The sequence below is a fragment of the Mobula birostris genome, chromosome 14 (genome assembly GCF_030028105.1).
Source record: "Mobula birostris isolate sMobBir1 chromosome 14, sMobBir1.hap1, whole genome shotgun sequence".
Taxonomy (NCBI): domain Eukaryota; kingdom Metazoa; phylum Chordata; class Chondrichthyes; order Myliobatiformes; family Myliobatidae; genus Mobula; species Mobula birostris.
In genome coordinates this window covers 61240103-61257286 of record NC_092383.1, presented here as the reverse complement: position 1 = coordinate 61257286, position 17184 = coordinate 61240103, and the positions used below count along the sequence as shown (strand labels likewise).

The 17184-nt window shown below is 39.8% G+C and overlaps 1 protein-coding gene across 2 annotated transcripts in view; it reads right to left on the bottom strand.

Annotated features, from left to right (window-relative positions):
* lgr6 (leucine-rich repeat containing G protein-coupled receptor 6) overlaps positions 1-17184 on the bottom strand; it is a 368527-nt gene that overhangs the window by 241806 nt on the left and 109537 nt on the right. For both annotated transcript variants that reach the window (XM_072277748.1, XM_072277747.1), the window contains exon 2: positions 4215-4286. In XM_072277748.1, the coding sequence (XP_072133849.1) occupies positions 4215-4276 (62 nt within the window). In that variant the 5' untranslated portion in view covers positions 4277-4286. The remainder of the gene's footprint in view (positions 1-4214; positions 4287-17184) is intronic.

Here is a 17184-nt window from a genome sequence, read left to right as displayed (position 1 = left end):
TCACTGAAGAAATTCAGCAGTTTTGTTAGATGCCTTGAAGATCCTTAAAATAAGTGTGCAGGAAAGTGTTGTATAATGGTTGACTACAGATATGAACAACAATCACCTCTCAGTTTTAATTACATAAAAAAAGGGAATTTAATCTCTAGGCTAACATAACCAGTGATTTATTCATGTGAGATGGCAGAGAGAAAATATATATGAACAGTCTAGTAGCAGTGAATAAAGGACTCATTTTATTTTCTCTTTGATCCTTTGGCACTTTGGATTTCAAACACTGAGACATATTTTTATAAAGAAAAATGTGTCCCACTTGATTAATGATTCTAATCAGAATAAATATACATTTAAACAACCAAAAAACTATTAGTTGAAAATAAATTAGCATTATGAACTTCAAAAGCAAATTTCATGTTTCCACAATTTAAGTTAAATAGAAACATAGAAAGCCTACAGCACAATACAAGCCCTTCAGCCCACAATGCCATGCCGAACATGTATTTACTTTAGAAATTACCTATGGTTACCCGTAGCCCTCTATTTTTCTAACCTCCATGTATCCAGGAGTCTCTTAAAAGACCCTATCGTATCCGCCTCCACCACCATCGCTGACAGCCTATTCCACGCACTCACCACTCTGCATAAAAATCTTACCCCTGATATCTCCTCTGTACCTTCTTCCAAGCACCTTAATACTATGCTCCCTCATGTTAGCCATTTCAGTCCTGGGAAAAGGCCTCTGACTATCCACACAATCAATGCCTCTCATCATATTATGCACCTGTATCAGGTCACCTCTCATCCTCCAACCCTCCAAAGAAAAAAGGCCGAGTTCACTCAACCTATTCTCCCCATGCATGCTCCCCAATCCAGGTAACATCATTGTAAATCTCCTCTGCACCCTTTCTATGGTTTCCACATAACTTCCTGTAGTGAGGTGACCAGAACTAAGCACAATACTCCAGTGGTGTCTGAGCAGGGTCCTATGTAGCTGTAACATTACCTCTCGGATCTTGAACTCAATCCCACAATTGACGAAGGCCAATACAGCGTATGCCTTCTTACCATGCAGAAAAACTGCGTAGCAGCTTTGAATGTCCTATGGACTCGGACCCCAAGATCCCTCTGATCCTCCACACTGTCAAGAGTCTTACCACTAATACTATATTCTGCCATCATATTTGACCTACAAAAATGAACCACCTCACACTTATCTGGGTCGAATTCCATCGGCCACTTTTCAGCCCAGTTCTCCATCCTATTTATATCCAGCTGTAACCTCTGACAGTCCTCCACACTATTCACAACATCCCCAACCTTTGAGTCATCAGCAAATTTACTAACCCATCCCGTCACTTCCTCATCTAGGTCATTTATAAAAATCACGAAGAGAAGGGAGCCCAGAACGGATCCCTGAAGCACACCACTGGTCAACAAACTCCATGCAGAATGTGACACATCTACAACCACACTTTGCTTTCTGTGGGCAAGCCAATTTTGGATTCACAAAGCAAGGTTCCCTTGGATCCCATGCCTCCTTACTTTCTCAATAAGCCTTGCATGGGGTACCTTATCAAATGCCTTGCTGAAATCCATATACACTACATCTACTGCTCTACCTTCATCAATGTGTTTAGTCACATCCTCAAAAAATTCAGTGTCTTTGACAAAGCCATGCTGACTATTCTTAATCATATTATGCCTCTCCAAATGTTCCTAAATCCTGCCTCTCAGGATCTCCATCAACTTACCAACCACAAAAGTAAGACTCACTGGTCTATAATTTCCTGGGCTACCTCTACCTTTCTTGAATAAGAGAACAACATCCGCAACCCTCCAAACCTTCAAAACCTCTCACATCCCCATTGATGATGCAAAGATCATCACCAGAGGCTCAGCAATCTTCTCCCCAACCTCTCACAGTAGCCTGGGGTACTTTTCCTCTGGTCCTGGAGACTTATCCAACTTGATGCTTTCCAAAAGCTCCAGCACATCCTCTTTCTTAATGTCTATATGCCCACACTTTTCAATCTGCTGAAAGGCATCCCTACAATCGCCAAGGTCATTTTCCGTAGTGATACTGAAGCAAGGTATCCATTAAGTACCTCCGCTATCTCTTCCAGTTCCATTCACACAGTTCTACTGTCAGCCTTGATTGGTTCTATTCTCTCATGTCTTATCCTCTTGCTCTTCACATACTTGTAGAATACCTTGGGGTTTTCCTTAATCCTGTCCGCCAAGGCCTTCTCATCGCCACTTTGTGGCTCTTCTAATTTCATTCTTAGCTCCTTCCTGCTAGCCTTATAATCTTCTAGATCTCTATCATTACCTAGTTTTTTGAACCTTTCATAAGCTTTTCTTCTCTTCTTGACTAGATTTTCAACAGGCTTTGTGCACCACAGTTCCTGTACGCTACCATTCTTACCCAGTCTCATTGGAATGTACCTATGCAGAACACCACGCAAATATCCCCTGAACATTTGCGATATTTCCACTGTACATTTCCCTGAGAACATCTGTTCCCAATTTCTGCTTCCAAGTTCCTGCCTGAAAGCTTCATATTTCCCCTTACTCCCATTAAACACTTTCCTAACTTGTCTGTTCCTATCCCCTTCCAATGCTATGGTAAAGGAGATAGAATTGTGATCACTATCTCCAAAATGCTCTCCCACTGAGAGACCTGACACCTCACCAGGTTCATTTCCCAATACCAGATCAAGTACAGCCTCTCCTCGTGTAGGTTTACCAACATATTGTGTCAGGAAGCCTTCCCGAACACAGCTAACAAACTCCACACCATCTAAACTCCTTGCTCTAGGAGATGCTCATCAATATTTGGGAAATTAAAATCTCCCACCATGACAAACCTGTTATTACTACACCCTTCCAGAATTTGTCTCCTTATCTGCTCCTTGATGTCCTTGCAAGTTTTCTCTGCAATTAGCTCAGGCATAACTATTCTAAGGAAAATATTTAAATATATATTTGTAAACAAAATATTGAGTAATGAAATCATAACAATGTTTGAAAATACCCCAACTTAATGTTATTATGGGCAACTGATGTTTCATAAGTTTTTTTAAATTTGATACTTAACTGTTTTCTTTGAACATCGACTTCTCTAACTTCCGCTAATGCCCCACCTCCCCCTCATACCCCATCCGTTATTTATTTTTATACACACATTCTTTCTCTCACTCTCTTTTTTCTCCCTCTGTCCCTCTGACTATACCCCTTGCCCATCCTCTGGTTCCCCCCCTCCCCCTTGTCTTTCTCCCCAGACCTCCTGTCCCATGATCCTCTCATATCCCTTTTGCCAATCACCTGTCCAGCTCTTGGCTCCATCCCTCCTCCTCCTGTCTTCTCCTATCATTTTGGATCTCCCCCTCCCCCTCCCCCTTTCAAATCTCTTACTAGCTCTTCTTTCAGTTAGTCCTGACGAAGGGTCTCGGCCTGAAATGTCAACTGTACCTCTTCCTAGAGATGCTGCCTGGCCTGCTACGTTCACCAGCAACTTTGATGTGTGTTGCTTGAATTTCCAGCATCTGCAGAATTCCTGTTGTTTGTGTTTTCTTTATCTGTTTTTTTTGGTGGTAACAGTATCTTTGTGTTTTTTTTTCATTTTTAATAGCATCACTCACATGCTAACAGTGGCTCAATACCATTCTCAGCTGTGAGTCCAGGGTTGTCTATTCAAGCTCCATTGGAATGAATGAAGCACACAATGTAAAATCTAACTGACATGTAAATAGAGTATTTAGGAAACACTCTCATCACAGAGATAGTACCTTTTAGATCTGTGGGTAAACCATATTTGATTGTAAAAGATGTCTTGACACTGTGTAATGAATAGCCAGGAACGTTACTGGAGCTTGAGCTAATAATACCTCAATAAAAATAATCAAAAGGATCATTTGGAAATCAATTGTATGCTACTTTGTGCAAAATTACCTGCTATGTTCTACATTATAATTGCAATGACACTTTAAAAGTAGTTAAATTAATGTTAAGCACTTTAAGATTTCATGAGGTTATCAAAAGCGTTACAATAATTCAGGTTTCTGTTCTTCTTGTAAATGAGTAACAAATGCATTTTGTGGATGTTTACTGTCATGCAGTACAAAGAAAAGAACTATTGATCGCATCTTATCCTCTTCCAAAATATCAAAGCTTATTAACATAATTATTTTTTCTGGAAATTGTTTGTTACTTACAGCTCTTCTAAGAAGTGAAGCCCTTCAAAAGAATTTGGCTGCAGGTCATTGATATTGTTCATGCTCAAGTCGCTGCCAAGAGAGTGGAAAAAAGACAAAAAAATGGATAAGTGGTAATTAGCTTTGAAAGAAGTCTGTTCAATGTTCGTAGATATATGCCTTTTCATTGTCATTTTCAATTTTATTTTATTGTCCATTCAGTCCCACAAACAGAGATAAATTGGTGTTTCTCTGCTTTGCCACTATTACTTTTGAACCATGTGATCTTCGTTTCATCTGGAAGATACATTGTTTCTTTCCTGATTAAAATAATCTCTTATGAATATCATTCAAATGTAAAGTGCACTTTGAAGGAAATAAAAAGCAGATGTCAAGAACAAGAATAAAGGAAAAATTTCCCTCGTCGACTATGTCAATAACAAGTAGCACCAAGGCTGCACACTGTTTAAAGAAGCCTTTAAAGACTATTGCTGCAGGGGTCCAGGCCACTTCTGGCGCCATGATATTCTAAAATTGTTTACTGTATGTCAGTGAGACAATCCATATTCATAAAACTCTTTCCAAAAGCATGGGAGCTTTATTTAAACATTATATTGATCATGTTTCAATACTTTTGCACACATTCGTATTGATCACCGAGAAACATGGTGGTTGATGCATTTCTTATGCGGTTCGAGCATGTTCATTTGTACGTCACATTGCATTTTCCTATTTTGGTTCAATCACCTTCTGGCAATTCAGCTGTTTACAAACAGTATCACAATAGTGTCGGGGTAAACATGGTAGTGTAGCAGCTAGCATAACATTTTACATTGCCAGTGATCAGGATTCAATTCCTGCCATTGTGTGTATGTCCTTCCCATGACCACATGGGTTTCCTCCAGGTGCTCCGGTTTTCTCCCACATTCCAAAGATGTATGGGTTAGTAAGTTGTGGGCGTGCCATGTCGGCACCAAAAGCATAGCGCCACTTGCGGGCTGCCCCCAGCACATCCTCAGACTGTATTCATTGTTGATAAAAGCAACACTGTATCACGAACAAGAGAATATCTGCAGATGCTGGAAATCCAAAGCAACACACACAGAATGCAACAGGAACTCAGCAAACGAGGCAGCATCTATGGAAAAAAGTAAACAGTCGATGTTTCGGACTGAGACCCTTCATCAGGACACTTTGCTGTATGTTGCGATGCCTCAAAGTACATGTGACAAATGAGGGTAATTTTAAATCTTTAGGGGTGCAAGGTAGTGCACGGGGTGCAAGGTAGTGTAACGGTCAGCACAATCATTTACAACACCGGCTGTATAAGAATGGCAGTCTGTAAGGAGTTTGTACGCTCTCCCTTTGACCTTGTGGGTTTGCTTCCACATTCTAAAAGATGTATGGTTAGAGTGACAGGATTACGGGCAGGCTTTGTTGGCGCCAGAAGCATGGCGAAATTTGCAGCTGCTCAGCACAATAATTGATGGTTTGATTAGATGTGAAACAATGCATTTCACTGCACGTTGCAATCAGCATGTGACAAACAATGCTAATACTTGAACATCATCATGTAGTCATGCAGCAAGGAAGCAGTCTGTTCAGCCCATCGAGCGCTTGCTGAACACTAACCTTCATACAAGAGCCCCAATATTTTTCTCCCCACATTCCCATCAATTCCAAGTTGATTTTACCAGCTATCCACACACCAGGGGCCATTTACGTGGCTAATTGAGCTACAAACCTGCATGCCTTCGAAATGCGGGTGGAATCTGGAGAACTCAGGGGAAACCCAAGTGGTTTCAAGGAGAATGTGCAAATTGCATATAGACTGCTCCAGAGCTCAGGATCAAACATGGGTCATTGGAACGGTGTCAGCCAGCTGTGTCGCTGCATCGTCCTTCACCTCCTCATCTAAGTCTGCTGTGTCTTGGGAATTCGTAATTGTTTTCAGAATCGATTTGTATCGCAGCACAGTTCAGGCAGGATCACAGCAGGAATGACAAGGTTACCAATTGTACAATGTTGTCTTCCGTCTCAAAACCGTCAAAGATTTCAGGGTAATCTACTGCATATTTAATATAATTCATCTTCAGTCCTGAAAAACTTCCTGATTTTTGTTAAAAGGATCCATAAAGCAGGTGTAAGTTCAAACAACAGTAACAAAGATTAATTCTGATGGAAATGATCTGTTAACTTCACATGATTTCAAGTTTTCAAACAGCTTATCGTAATTAAAGTTCTCCCTGTGTTTAAGATATATATAATGTCTGAAAGATTTGTAGGGCTTAGGCATTGTGTTAATTTTATGTTAGTATGTCAGATTGTGCAGGATTCTTCCTGTACTACTCCCCACTGCATAGTTTTTGCAACTTTTAATGTCATCGCAGTGTTGCTCTCCACTGCCCCAAATAGAATCAGAATTAGAATCAGGTTTATTATCACTGTCATTATGGGTTGTTTTAGTGGAGCAGTACAGTGCAAGAAATAATTTTAAAAATACCATGTAACAGATCAATAAACAGTGCAAAATGGAATAGTGAGGTCATGTCCCTGTCAGAAGGCCACTATGTTTAAAGATTGGATGGCGGGGTGGAAATATATCTCTACCAAAGGGAATGTATGGCACTCCTTCCCTCCGCTAGCCTGTAGTTCACCCTAGGCACCTGCTTAGCCCCCCCCCCCCCAATCAGGGTCACGTGAAGCCGTGGAAGCAGGTGGTAGATGGTCGTATGAGCACCAGGTACATATCACAAGTCCTGGTTATGCAACCACTGACGCCAGGCAAACAATCTTAGCGGAGTATTGATAATGGCTGGGGTCACCTGTTTTGTAAAGACACTGCTCATGATCACCTAAGTCATATGACATGGCACACGATGATGATGATGATGATGATGGTTAAAGGACATGGACAGAGGTCTGGATTGTGCTAAGCGTGGGAAATTGATAGACTGCAGATCCCACTGGCTGCTGGTAATTAGATATTTGGAAAGATCATATTGTCAGCCAGTTAGTTCTTCTTGTGGTCAAGTAAGGCGCATTGCTTGCAATATAGAGATTCAAACAATGAAAACACAATATTCACTTGCCTGGACCCTGGCATCTTACATGACGCACTTCCAGTGTTTGAAGTACCAGCGTTGGGAGTGGTTTTCACTCCATTCTGCAACAGGCTTTGAAGGCACAATCATTGTTTCATTAAGATTGTGTCATTCTGACCCAATCATCATTGAGTCATAATGACGCATTCAGTGTGTTAGGAACAGCTTCTTTCCCTCCACCATCAGATCTCTAAATGATCCATGAACCCATTGGTTCTCCATTTATTAAAAAGCTGATACACTCAATCTTTCAGTTCTCAAATAAGTTCCTTGATCTAAAGACATGCCTGTTTCTCATTTGACTGAGATTTATTATTGGACTTCATCAGCAAACCACAATTATAAATAATTAAGCTGTATAATATTCTCTCTATTTATTAATGTACAAATGTTTGCATTTGCTCTTGCAGAGATATTCTTGTTCTTCTATTGCTTTACTTGAATGTGCATTTGCAAGTTAGTATTGTTATGTTCACATTTACAGTAATTGAGCTTTGTAAATAAGCAAAAAATAAGGCCCTCCAGTGGGAATCAGGATAATTACTTTTAATTACTGTGTTTTCCTTAATTTAGATGAAACAACCCTAGAAGTATCTGTTGTCTGGTTCCCATAACCATCTAAAAGTAAAAATAGTTCTGACAGACACGATGATTGTCTGTCATACAGAAACATACAGAAATAGGACCTTTTCACATTTCATAGACTTTCAAGCAAAACGGATAATAACTTCACTGGAAGAAATAATTAAGATCACCTGGCCCTAACTTTGTGCATGAGCATCAATTATTAAGGAATAATTTGTGCAAAATTCTGATTATATTAGCAACCCTCACCACACATCACCTCCATGCATGGATCTCACATTTGGCGCAGTAAACCATTTTACTATAGTGGCTCAGTAATTGCATTCAGAGTTCAGAAAGAATTCTAGAAGATTTGGTATTATTGAATTAGTCATTTCAGCAAACATCCTATTGGAAGATACATATTTTTTCAGATACAGCTTTAAGCTTAGTATCAGTTAGTTCAACTAGCTGTTTTTAATTTGAGATTGACAGCAAACTCAGCATTTACTGAACATCCCTAATGGCCATTGAGAAGATATTGGGTAAACATAGAGAAAGGGGGTGGGCCAGTGGTAGGAAGCTGTCAAGACATTAAGCAATGGAAGATTGAACAGTCAAATTAAAGTTGAGGTATCAAGGACAAAGATCTGGTGTTCACAAGAATTTAATGATAATTGAAACAATTTAAAATTCTATCTTTCACTAAGTACAGTGAAATGGATTCATCCCATCCTTCATCAATCCACAATTTCTAATGCCCTCCCACAACTTCACATTGCCACTACCCACATCTTCATCTCAATGTTCTGACAGAATGCCTGATATTCAAACCATGGCAAACACATTACCCTGGCATTTTTCAGGACATGCATGTGCAGACTGTCCTCTCTCTGACAAAAGGCACAGGACCAGAGCTGGCAGAGGCAGACTGGTGAGGCACAAATGTGGATTCAATGGCTGATTCTTTAGAAGAAGGTAGTGTTGGTAACGATGGAAACAGTGGTAAATTGATGGAACATGGATACATGTACTATCCCCTTTCTCACTCATTACACAAACTCTTCTGTTATAAAAATGATTCATAGTGTATGTTCGCATTTTTCAATTCATTGCTGCTATATAGCTCCACTTCTACCACTGCTACATAACTACTTTTCTCTTTTCAGATCGTCAAAAACTCCTTCCTAGCCAAATACATATTGAAAGTATTGTTTAATAGTTCAGAATAATTAAAAAAATCCACAAATGGCAAAATTATGTTTAGAATTTGGGAAATTTTAAGAGAATCTAACAATTCTAACTGGCTACATCACCATCTGATTTGGGGAGAGGGTTGTTGCTACTGCTCAGGATCGAAGTAAGCTTCAGAGAGTTATAAAATTAGTCTGTAAATTAACCTTCAGGGAGTCTTGCATGAGGACTCCTAAGTTCCTCTGCAACTCTGAAGTTTGAACCTTCTCCCCATTTAGATAATAGTCTGCACTATTATTCCACTTACCAAAATGCATTACCCAACATTTCCCAACACTGCGTTCCATCTGCCACTTTTTTGCCCATTCTTCGAATTTGTCTGTCCTGCTGAAATCGCACTGCTGCCTCAGCAATACTTACCTCTCCACCTATCTTCATATCATCCACAAACTTTGCCACAAAGCCATCAATTCCATTATCAAAATCATTGATAAACAAAGTAGCAGTCCCAATACTGATCCCTGAGGAACACCACTAGTCACTGGCAGCCAACCAGAAAAGTTTCCCTTTATTCTCACTCGCTACCTCCTGCCTGTCAGTCATTCTTTTATCCACGCCAGTATCTTTCATATTATGCCATAGGACTTAATCTTATTAAGCAGCTTCATGTGTGACACCTTATCAAATGCCTTCTGAAAATCCAAGTGAATGACATCCACTGCCTCCCTTTTATCCACCCTGCTTGCTACTTCTTTGAAGAACTCCACCAGATTTGTCAGGTAAGGTTTCCCTTCACAGAAACCATGCTGACTTTGACTTATTTTATCATTTGTCTCCATACCCCAAAACCTCATCCCTAATAAACTCCAACACTTTCCCAACCACTGAGTTTAGGCTAACTGCCCTATAATTTCCTTTCTTTTGTCTTCTTCCCCTCTTAAAGAGTGGAGTGACATTTGCAACCTCCCAGTCTTTCAGGACCATGCCAGAATTAAGTTGTTCTTGAACATGCATGACAAGTGCATTGGATATCTCTTCAGCAACCTCTCTCAGGACTCTGGGATGTAGTCCATCTGGTGCAGGTGACTTAACCACCTTCAGATCTTTCAGTTTGCCTGGCACTTTTTCCAATGACACTCACTCCTGCACTCTGGCAATTAAATGATTGGCCATTTAATTACTAATTTAATTGGATTGGCAGAACAATGCAGGCTGTTCTGTGTTCTATATGCTGCCTCCCTCATGTCAAGATCAGGAGTGCCTCAGGTTGCAGTTGAAGGGCTTTCTGAAAAGCCAATGCCATGGTGCATTTGAATACTAATGACATGGGTTAAAGAAAAGGAATGAGGTCCTGCAAATAACTTTAGGAAGTCAGTTAACAAATTTAAGAAGACTATGACTATCAGTATACCACATGGATAGAAACTAGGACATTTACTGTTTGTTGTACATTAATAACCAAGCTGAGTGTTGCCACTTGGCCAAGTGGTTAAGGCATTCGTCTAGTGATCTGAAGGTTACTAGTTCGAGCCTTGGCTGAGGCAGCTTATTGTGTCCTTGAGCAAGGCACTTAACCACACATTGTTCTGCTGTATGGGTCCTAATGCCCTTCCCTTGGACAATATGGGTGGCATGGAGAGAGGAGACTTGCAGCATGGGCGACTGCGAGTCTTCCATTCAACCTTGCCCAGGCCTGCGCCCTGGAAACCTTCCAAGGCACAAATCCATGTTTGCACGAGACTAAGGGATGCTGTTAATAACTAAGCTGTGAATGGGGAAGAGATTTCAGTGCTTCTTACTTCAGTTATAAGTTCCATGCAAGCTGTAAGACATCAGTAAAGTAACCTGCTGGTACTCTCTGAATTAAAGTGTGAAAATTGGATTAGAGGGCTTCCAGCAAAATTAGATGCCTGTCAGGGAGTGAGCATCTCAGACCACAAATAAACAGGATTTTGGAGGACTGGAGATTCACAAAAATAATTGGGCACTTACTGTATCTTTATATGCTCCATGAAACTGATCAGATTTGTGCTGTGCATTCTGTGCATCTCAGATGAGAATCACAGCCCTACTTAGAAACTAAGTCATTCATGTGGTGTCTTCCTCTCTGTCAAACTTCCAAAACTTCTTAGTCAATTAAGTACTTTCAAAGTGTGACCATGATTGTAAAGAAAGAAAAATTGTTCCCTATAGCTACATAGGCAGTTGTGGTTCAGTTAGACCCAACCCTGTATCAGATGATTCTATGTGCAAGTCCCACTTGACCAGTAAATACCTAGCTGCACTTCTGCGTCAGATATTAAACTAACCCTCCACCTGCTCTCTCAGATGGATGTAAAAGACTCCAAGGGAATTTATTGAAGAAAAATAAGAGTTATTTTCCCGGTGTCTGGCTACTATTTATCTCTCAAGTGTCATTTACACAAAGTAGTTTTTCTGACTATTATTGTGTAGCTATTTATTGGTACAACACATTTGCTGATTGGCTTGTTATGTCTGTGGGTTTACAACTGATTTTATTTGAAAAGTGCTTCCTGAATAATAAAGGTATTTAATTGATATATTTTAGTGATTTTGATTTAAGGATAAATATTGCGAATAAATGGGGATGGATCTCAGGGATTGCTATTAGTTTTGTTTGATACATAGTGTGATTTGGATTTGAACTAGATTGCCTGGGGTAATAGTGGAGGCAGTTGGAGGTGTAGTTTTCAAAATGGTGTTGATAAAGAATCTGAAGCTAAAGAATTTGCAAGTTGCTTGGAAGAGATCAGAGGAATCTGATTAACTAGATTGCTTTTATATAGAACTAGTACAGCATTGATAGACTAAATAGCCTCCATGTAAATTGTAACCATTCTGCAACTCTTATATATTTAAAAAGGGAAAAAAAAACACAGAACATCGGCTGGTATGAGCTGGAGCAGAACATGGAAAGAGAAGTATTGCAGTGAGGTCAACAACAGCACTAATTAGTCAACCAAGTCAAAACCTGAGATGAACCAGCACTTAATAGCTGAATGCTTGGTGCAGTGAAGATAAATAACAGGTTAACAAGGTTTAAATAAGTATTAAGATGAGCACTTCAGCCATGTTATCTTTACTTTATCTTTAATTTACTAAAGAGATCTATAACTTAAAAATCTTGCAAAAATTGATTTTGCCAAATATTGAAATGTTACAAAATTAAGTGAAGAATAAACATGAAAACTTTTTAAACCTAACACCAAAGCTCATTTATCATTCTTGTTGACAAACTTATTCATGCTAAATGAAATACAGCCCTCTTCATTAAAAAAAAGTTTTCTGTTTGCATGACACAGCAAGTCTATGCTGTGTTCAGGAATGACAATTCAAAGAGACAGATCTTTGAAGTTGACTTAGCAACATCTTAAAGAATAAGAGTAACTGAAAGTATGCTTTAATCTGAGGATCAGATTTCATCATCAAAGTCACAAAGTTCCTGAGGTACCATTACCTGCGTACACCTAAGTGCTTTGTTACATAGGGAAGTTGACTTCTCTATCATGTATTTCTTTGAGGGCTAACATTCAATGCTCAGATCCATGCTGTTTGGTAAACAGAAAAACAAACTCAAAGCCATCTCCAGGAAACAACTGGAAAATTAAAATCATGGAAAAGAATCAAAGGAAAAGGAGGTCAATTCAATAACACACTTATTACATCTCTTACTGATTTTAAAGTAAAATAAATGATTTGCTCTTCAGTGACCTCAGAAGTTTGAAAAAGTATGGAGAAATAATTAAGCTCTGTTTCTTCTTTGTAAATTTCAATGACAATTTATTGTGTTTCTTTTAATAGCACTCAATTACATCCATTAAACTTGCAAGGAGGCAAGTCAGGATAAAAAGTGTTGTTTTGTGGCACAGTGCATACTAGGTTTTAGTGAAAATATTATTTTTTTGGCTGCCCAAGTATCCAAAATTTTGTCCATTGCTGTCTTAATAGAGCTCAGCATCATTATTTTTGTTTATACTTCTTCAGGGCACCTTGGAAGTGTTGCCCCATTAGAAGGGACACTATAATACAGATTCTGGAAATCCAGAGTAACACATATAAAATGCTGAAAGAACTCAGCAGGTCAGGCAGCATCTATGGAGAAGAATAAAGAATCAACATTTCAGGCCTCGGCCTAAAGAAGCGTCTCACCCTGAAACATTGACTCTTTATTCCTTTCCATAGTTGTTGCCTGGCCTGCTGAGTTCCTTCAACCTTTTATGAGTGACAATAAGCTGATACTCTCATGCTCTTAGCGGATACAGAATTGTGCAGAAGTCTGAGGCACGTATAACTAGCCGCGGTACCAAAGACTTCGGCACAGGATTGGATTTATCAATGCAGAGCAGAGAGTTGGTTTGTAAATTTGGCAGAAGAAAGAGATGTTGGTAATGGTGGGAGGAGGGGGCTCCGCAGGAGGGATGTAGAGCAGGTGGCAGAGAAGATGTACCAAGGGTGGGGAGCAGTGTAGGTACAGACACACCCAGCCCAGGAACACCAGGCAAGGTCACTTGAATCCAAATAGATGGTTTATTGATCATTACAGAATATCTCTATGGTGCTTCCTGCTTGCTCCAATCGCGCTTTCACTTTTCCCAACCATGATTTCCCTCTCCCGGCCTCCCTCTCATTCTCAGTCCACAATAGACATTCATATCAGAATCAGGTTTATCATCACTCATTAGAAAGAGGTGACATAGTGTCGAAAGGTGTTGAATTGTTGTGGGTAGAGCTAAGGAACTGCAAGGGTAAAAAGACACTGATGGGAGTTATACACAGACTCCCAAACAGTGGTAAGGATGTGATCTACAAATTACAATGCGAGATAGAAGCGCATGCCAAAAGGCCAGTATCACAATTGTCATGGGGGATTTCAATATGCAGGTAGATTGGGAAAATCAGGTTGGTGCTGGATCCCAAGAGGGGAGATTTCTGGGATGCCTAGGAGATAGCTTATTTAGAGTAGCTTGTAGTTGAGCCCACAAGGGGACCAGCTATTCTGGATTTGGTGTTGTGTAATGAACTGGAATTGATTAGAGAGCTTAGGGTAAAGGAACCTTTAGGGGCCTAATGATTATAATATAATAAAATTCACCCTGAAATTTGAGAAGCAGAAGCTAAAGGCAGATCAGTGGAGTAAAGGGAATTACCAAAGCATGAGAGAGGAGATGGCTAAAATTGATTGGAAAAGAACAATGGCAGGGATAACGGCAGAGCAGCAGTGGCTGAAATTTCTGGAAGCAATTCGGAAGGCACAGGATATATACATCTCAAAAAGGAATAAGTATTCTAATGGCAAGCTGACATAACTGTGGCTAATAAGAGAAGCCAAAACCAACATAAAAGCCAAAGAAAGGGCATATAAAAGAACAAAAAATTAGTGGGAAGTTAGGGGATTGGGAAGCTTTTAAAAACCAATAGAAGTCAGCTAAAAAAGTCATTAAGAAGGAAAAGATGGAATACAAAAGTAAGCTACCCAATAATATTAAAGAGGATACCAAAAGTTTCTTCAGATACATAAAATGTGAAAGAGAGGCAAGAGCAAATATCAGACCACTGAAAAACGATGCTGGAGAGGTAACAATGGGGGACAATAAAATAGTGGATGAACTGAAAAAGTATTTTACATCAGACTTCATTGTGGAAGACTCTAGCAGTATGGTGGATGGTCCAGAGTGTCAGAGGGTCAGAAGAGTGTGAAGCTGCCATTACTTGGGAGAAAGTTGTTGGAAAACTGAAAGGTCTGGAAGTAGATAAGTTATCTGGACCAGATGGTGTACACCCCAGGGTTCTGAAAGAGGTAGCTGAAGAGATTGTAGAGACATTAATCATAATCTTTCAAGAATCACTAGTTTCTGGAATGGTTCTGGATGAATGGAAAATTGCAAATGTCACTCTAATTTTCAAGAAGGGAGAGAGGCAGAAGAAAGGAAATTATAGGCCAGTTAGTCTGACCTTGGGAAGATGTTGGAATTGATTGGAAAGGATGTAATCTTGGGGTACTTGGAGGCACATGATAAAATAGGCCATTGACAGCATGGTTTCCTCAAGGGATAATATTGCCTGACAAATCTGTTGGAATTCTTTGAAGAAATAGCAAGTAGGATAGACAAAGGAGAATTGGTTGATGTTATGTACTTGGATTTTCAGAAGGTCTTTGACAAGGTGCTAGACATGAGGCTGCTTAACAAGTTAAGAGCCCTTGGTATTACAGGAAAGATTCTGGCATGGATAGAACATTGGCTGATTGGCAGGAGGCAAAGAGTGGGAATAAAGGGAAACTTTTCTGGTTAGCTGCTGGTAACCAGTGGTGTTCTACAAGGGTGTATGTTAGGACTGCTTCTTTTTACATTATATGCCAATGACTTGGATAATGGAATCAATGACTTTGGTGCAAAGTATGTGGATGATATCAAGATAGGTGGAGGGGCAGGTAGTTTTGAGGAAATAGAGAGGTGACAGAAGGATTAGACAGATTAGGAGAATGGGCAAAGAAATAGCAGGTGGAAAACAATGTTGGGAAATATACGAACATGCACTTTGGTAGATGGAATAAAATGGTGTATTTCTAAATGGAGAGAAAATTGAAAAATCTGAGTTGCAAAGGTACTTGGCATTCCCTAAAGGTTAATTTGTAGCTTAAGTCTGTGGTGAGGAAGGCAAGTGCAATGTTAGCATTCATTTTGAAGAGGGCTAGAATATAAGAGCAAGGATGTAATGTTGAGGCTTTATAAAAGACAGGTGAGGCCTCACTTGGAGCATTGTGAGCAGTTTTGGGCCCCTTAGCTTAGAAAGGATCTGCTGACATTGCTGAGGGTTCAAAGGAGGTTCACAAAATAATTCCAGGATTGAATGACTTGTCATACAAAGAGCATTTGATGGCTCTGAGCCTGTATTCACTAGAATTCAGAAGAATGAGAGGTGACCTAATTGAAATCTATTGAATGGTGAAAGATCTTGATACAGTGGATGGGGAGAGGATGCTTCCTGTGGTGGGAGAGTCTAGGACCAGAGGACATGGCATCAGAATAGAGGGGTGTCCTTTTAGAACGGAGGTGAGAAGGAATTTCTTTAGCCAAAGAGTGGTGAATCTGTGGAATTCATTGTCGCAGGCAGCTGTGGAGTTGAGGTCATTGAGTGCATTTAATGAGGAGGTGTTTATGTATATTTAAAGCAGAGGTTGATAGTTTCTTGATTGATCAGGACATGAATGGATACGGGAAGGCAAGAGATTGGAGCTAAGAGGGAAAATGGATCAGCCATGATGAAATGGTGGAGCAGACTCGATGGGCCAAATGAGCTAATTCTGCTCCTATGGTCTTATATGTCATAATATTTGTTTTTTTTTTGTGGCAGCAGCATAGTGAAATCCATAAAATTACGACAGTACTGTGTAAAAGTCATAGGCACCCTCGCTATAGATATGTGCCTAGGCCTTTTGCTCAGTACTGTAACAGGACCCCAGTAATAAGTTTGGAACTGTTCAAAATTATTAATGTGTAGAAAAGAAAAGATAGATTCTTCAAAACTTCAGTGTTGTTCTATTTTAGTGCCGTTAAGTTCCAGCAGTATAATGGACTTAAACATTTTCCATTTCTATTCTTAATCATGCTGGTCCTGTCTGTTAATATTTCTACCATGCTTACAAACTATTCAATCTAATCTCATACACAGCCAAGACCACCAAGCACTAAGTCGGTCAACCATATAATCAGAGAAATGTCCATTTCTACAAATTCAAATTTAAGCAGATATCAGCCAATAAAAGTGTGATCTAACCATATCTTACAAACAGAGTGCCTTTTTTTTAAAAAAAAGGACAACAATCTAAAGGGTTAAACCCACAGCGTGTTCCCTTCCCTATCTTTATAAAACAGCCATTGTTCCAACGACAACGTTAGCGCACAGGTCTTCAGAACAACTTTTCTTTCTTTTTTCCTTTCCTCCTTCTAACTCAGTGGTTCCCAAACTGGGATCCATGGATCCCTTGCTTAATGATATTGGTTCATGGCAAAAAAACGGTTAGAAACCCCTGCAACCGTTTCCATCAGTTCACCAGAGATTAAGGCATCCACTAGTCTTGCGAGACCATGGATCTGCGCCTGGAAAGT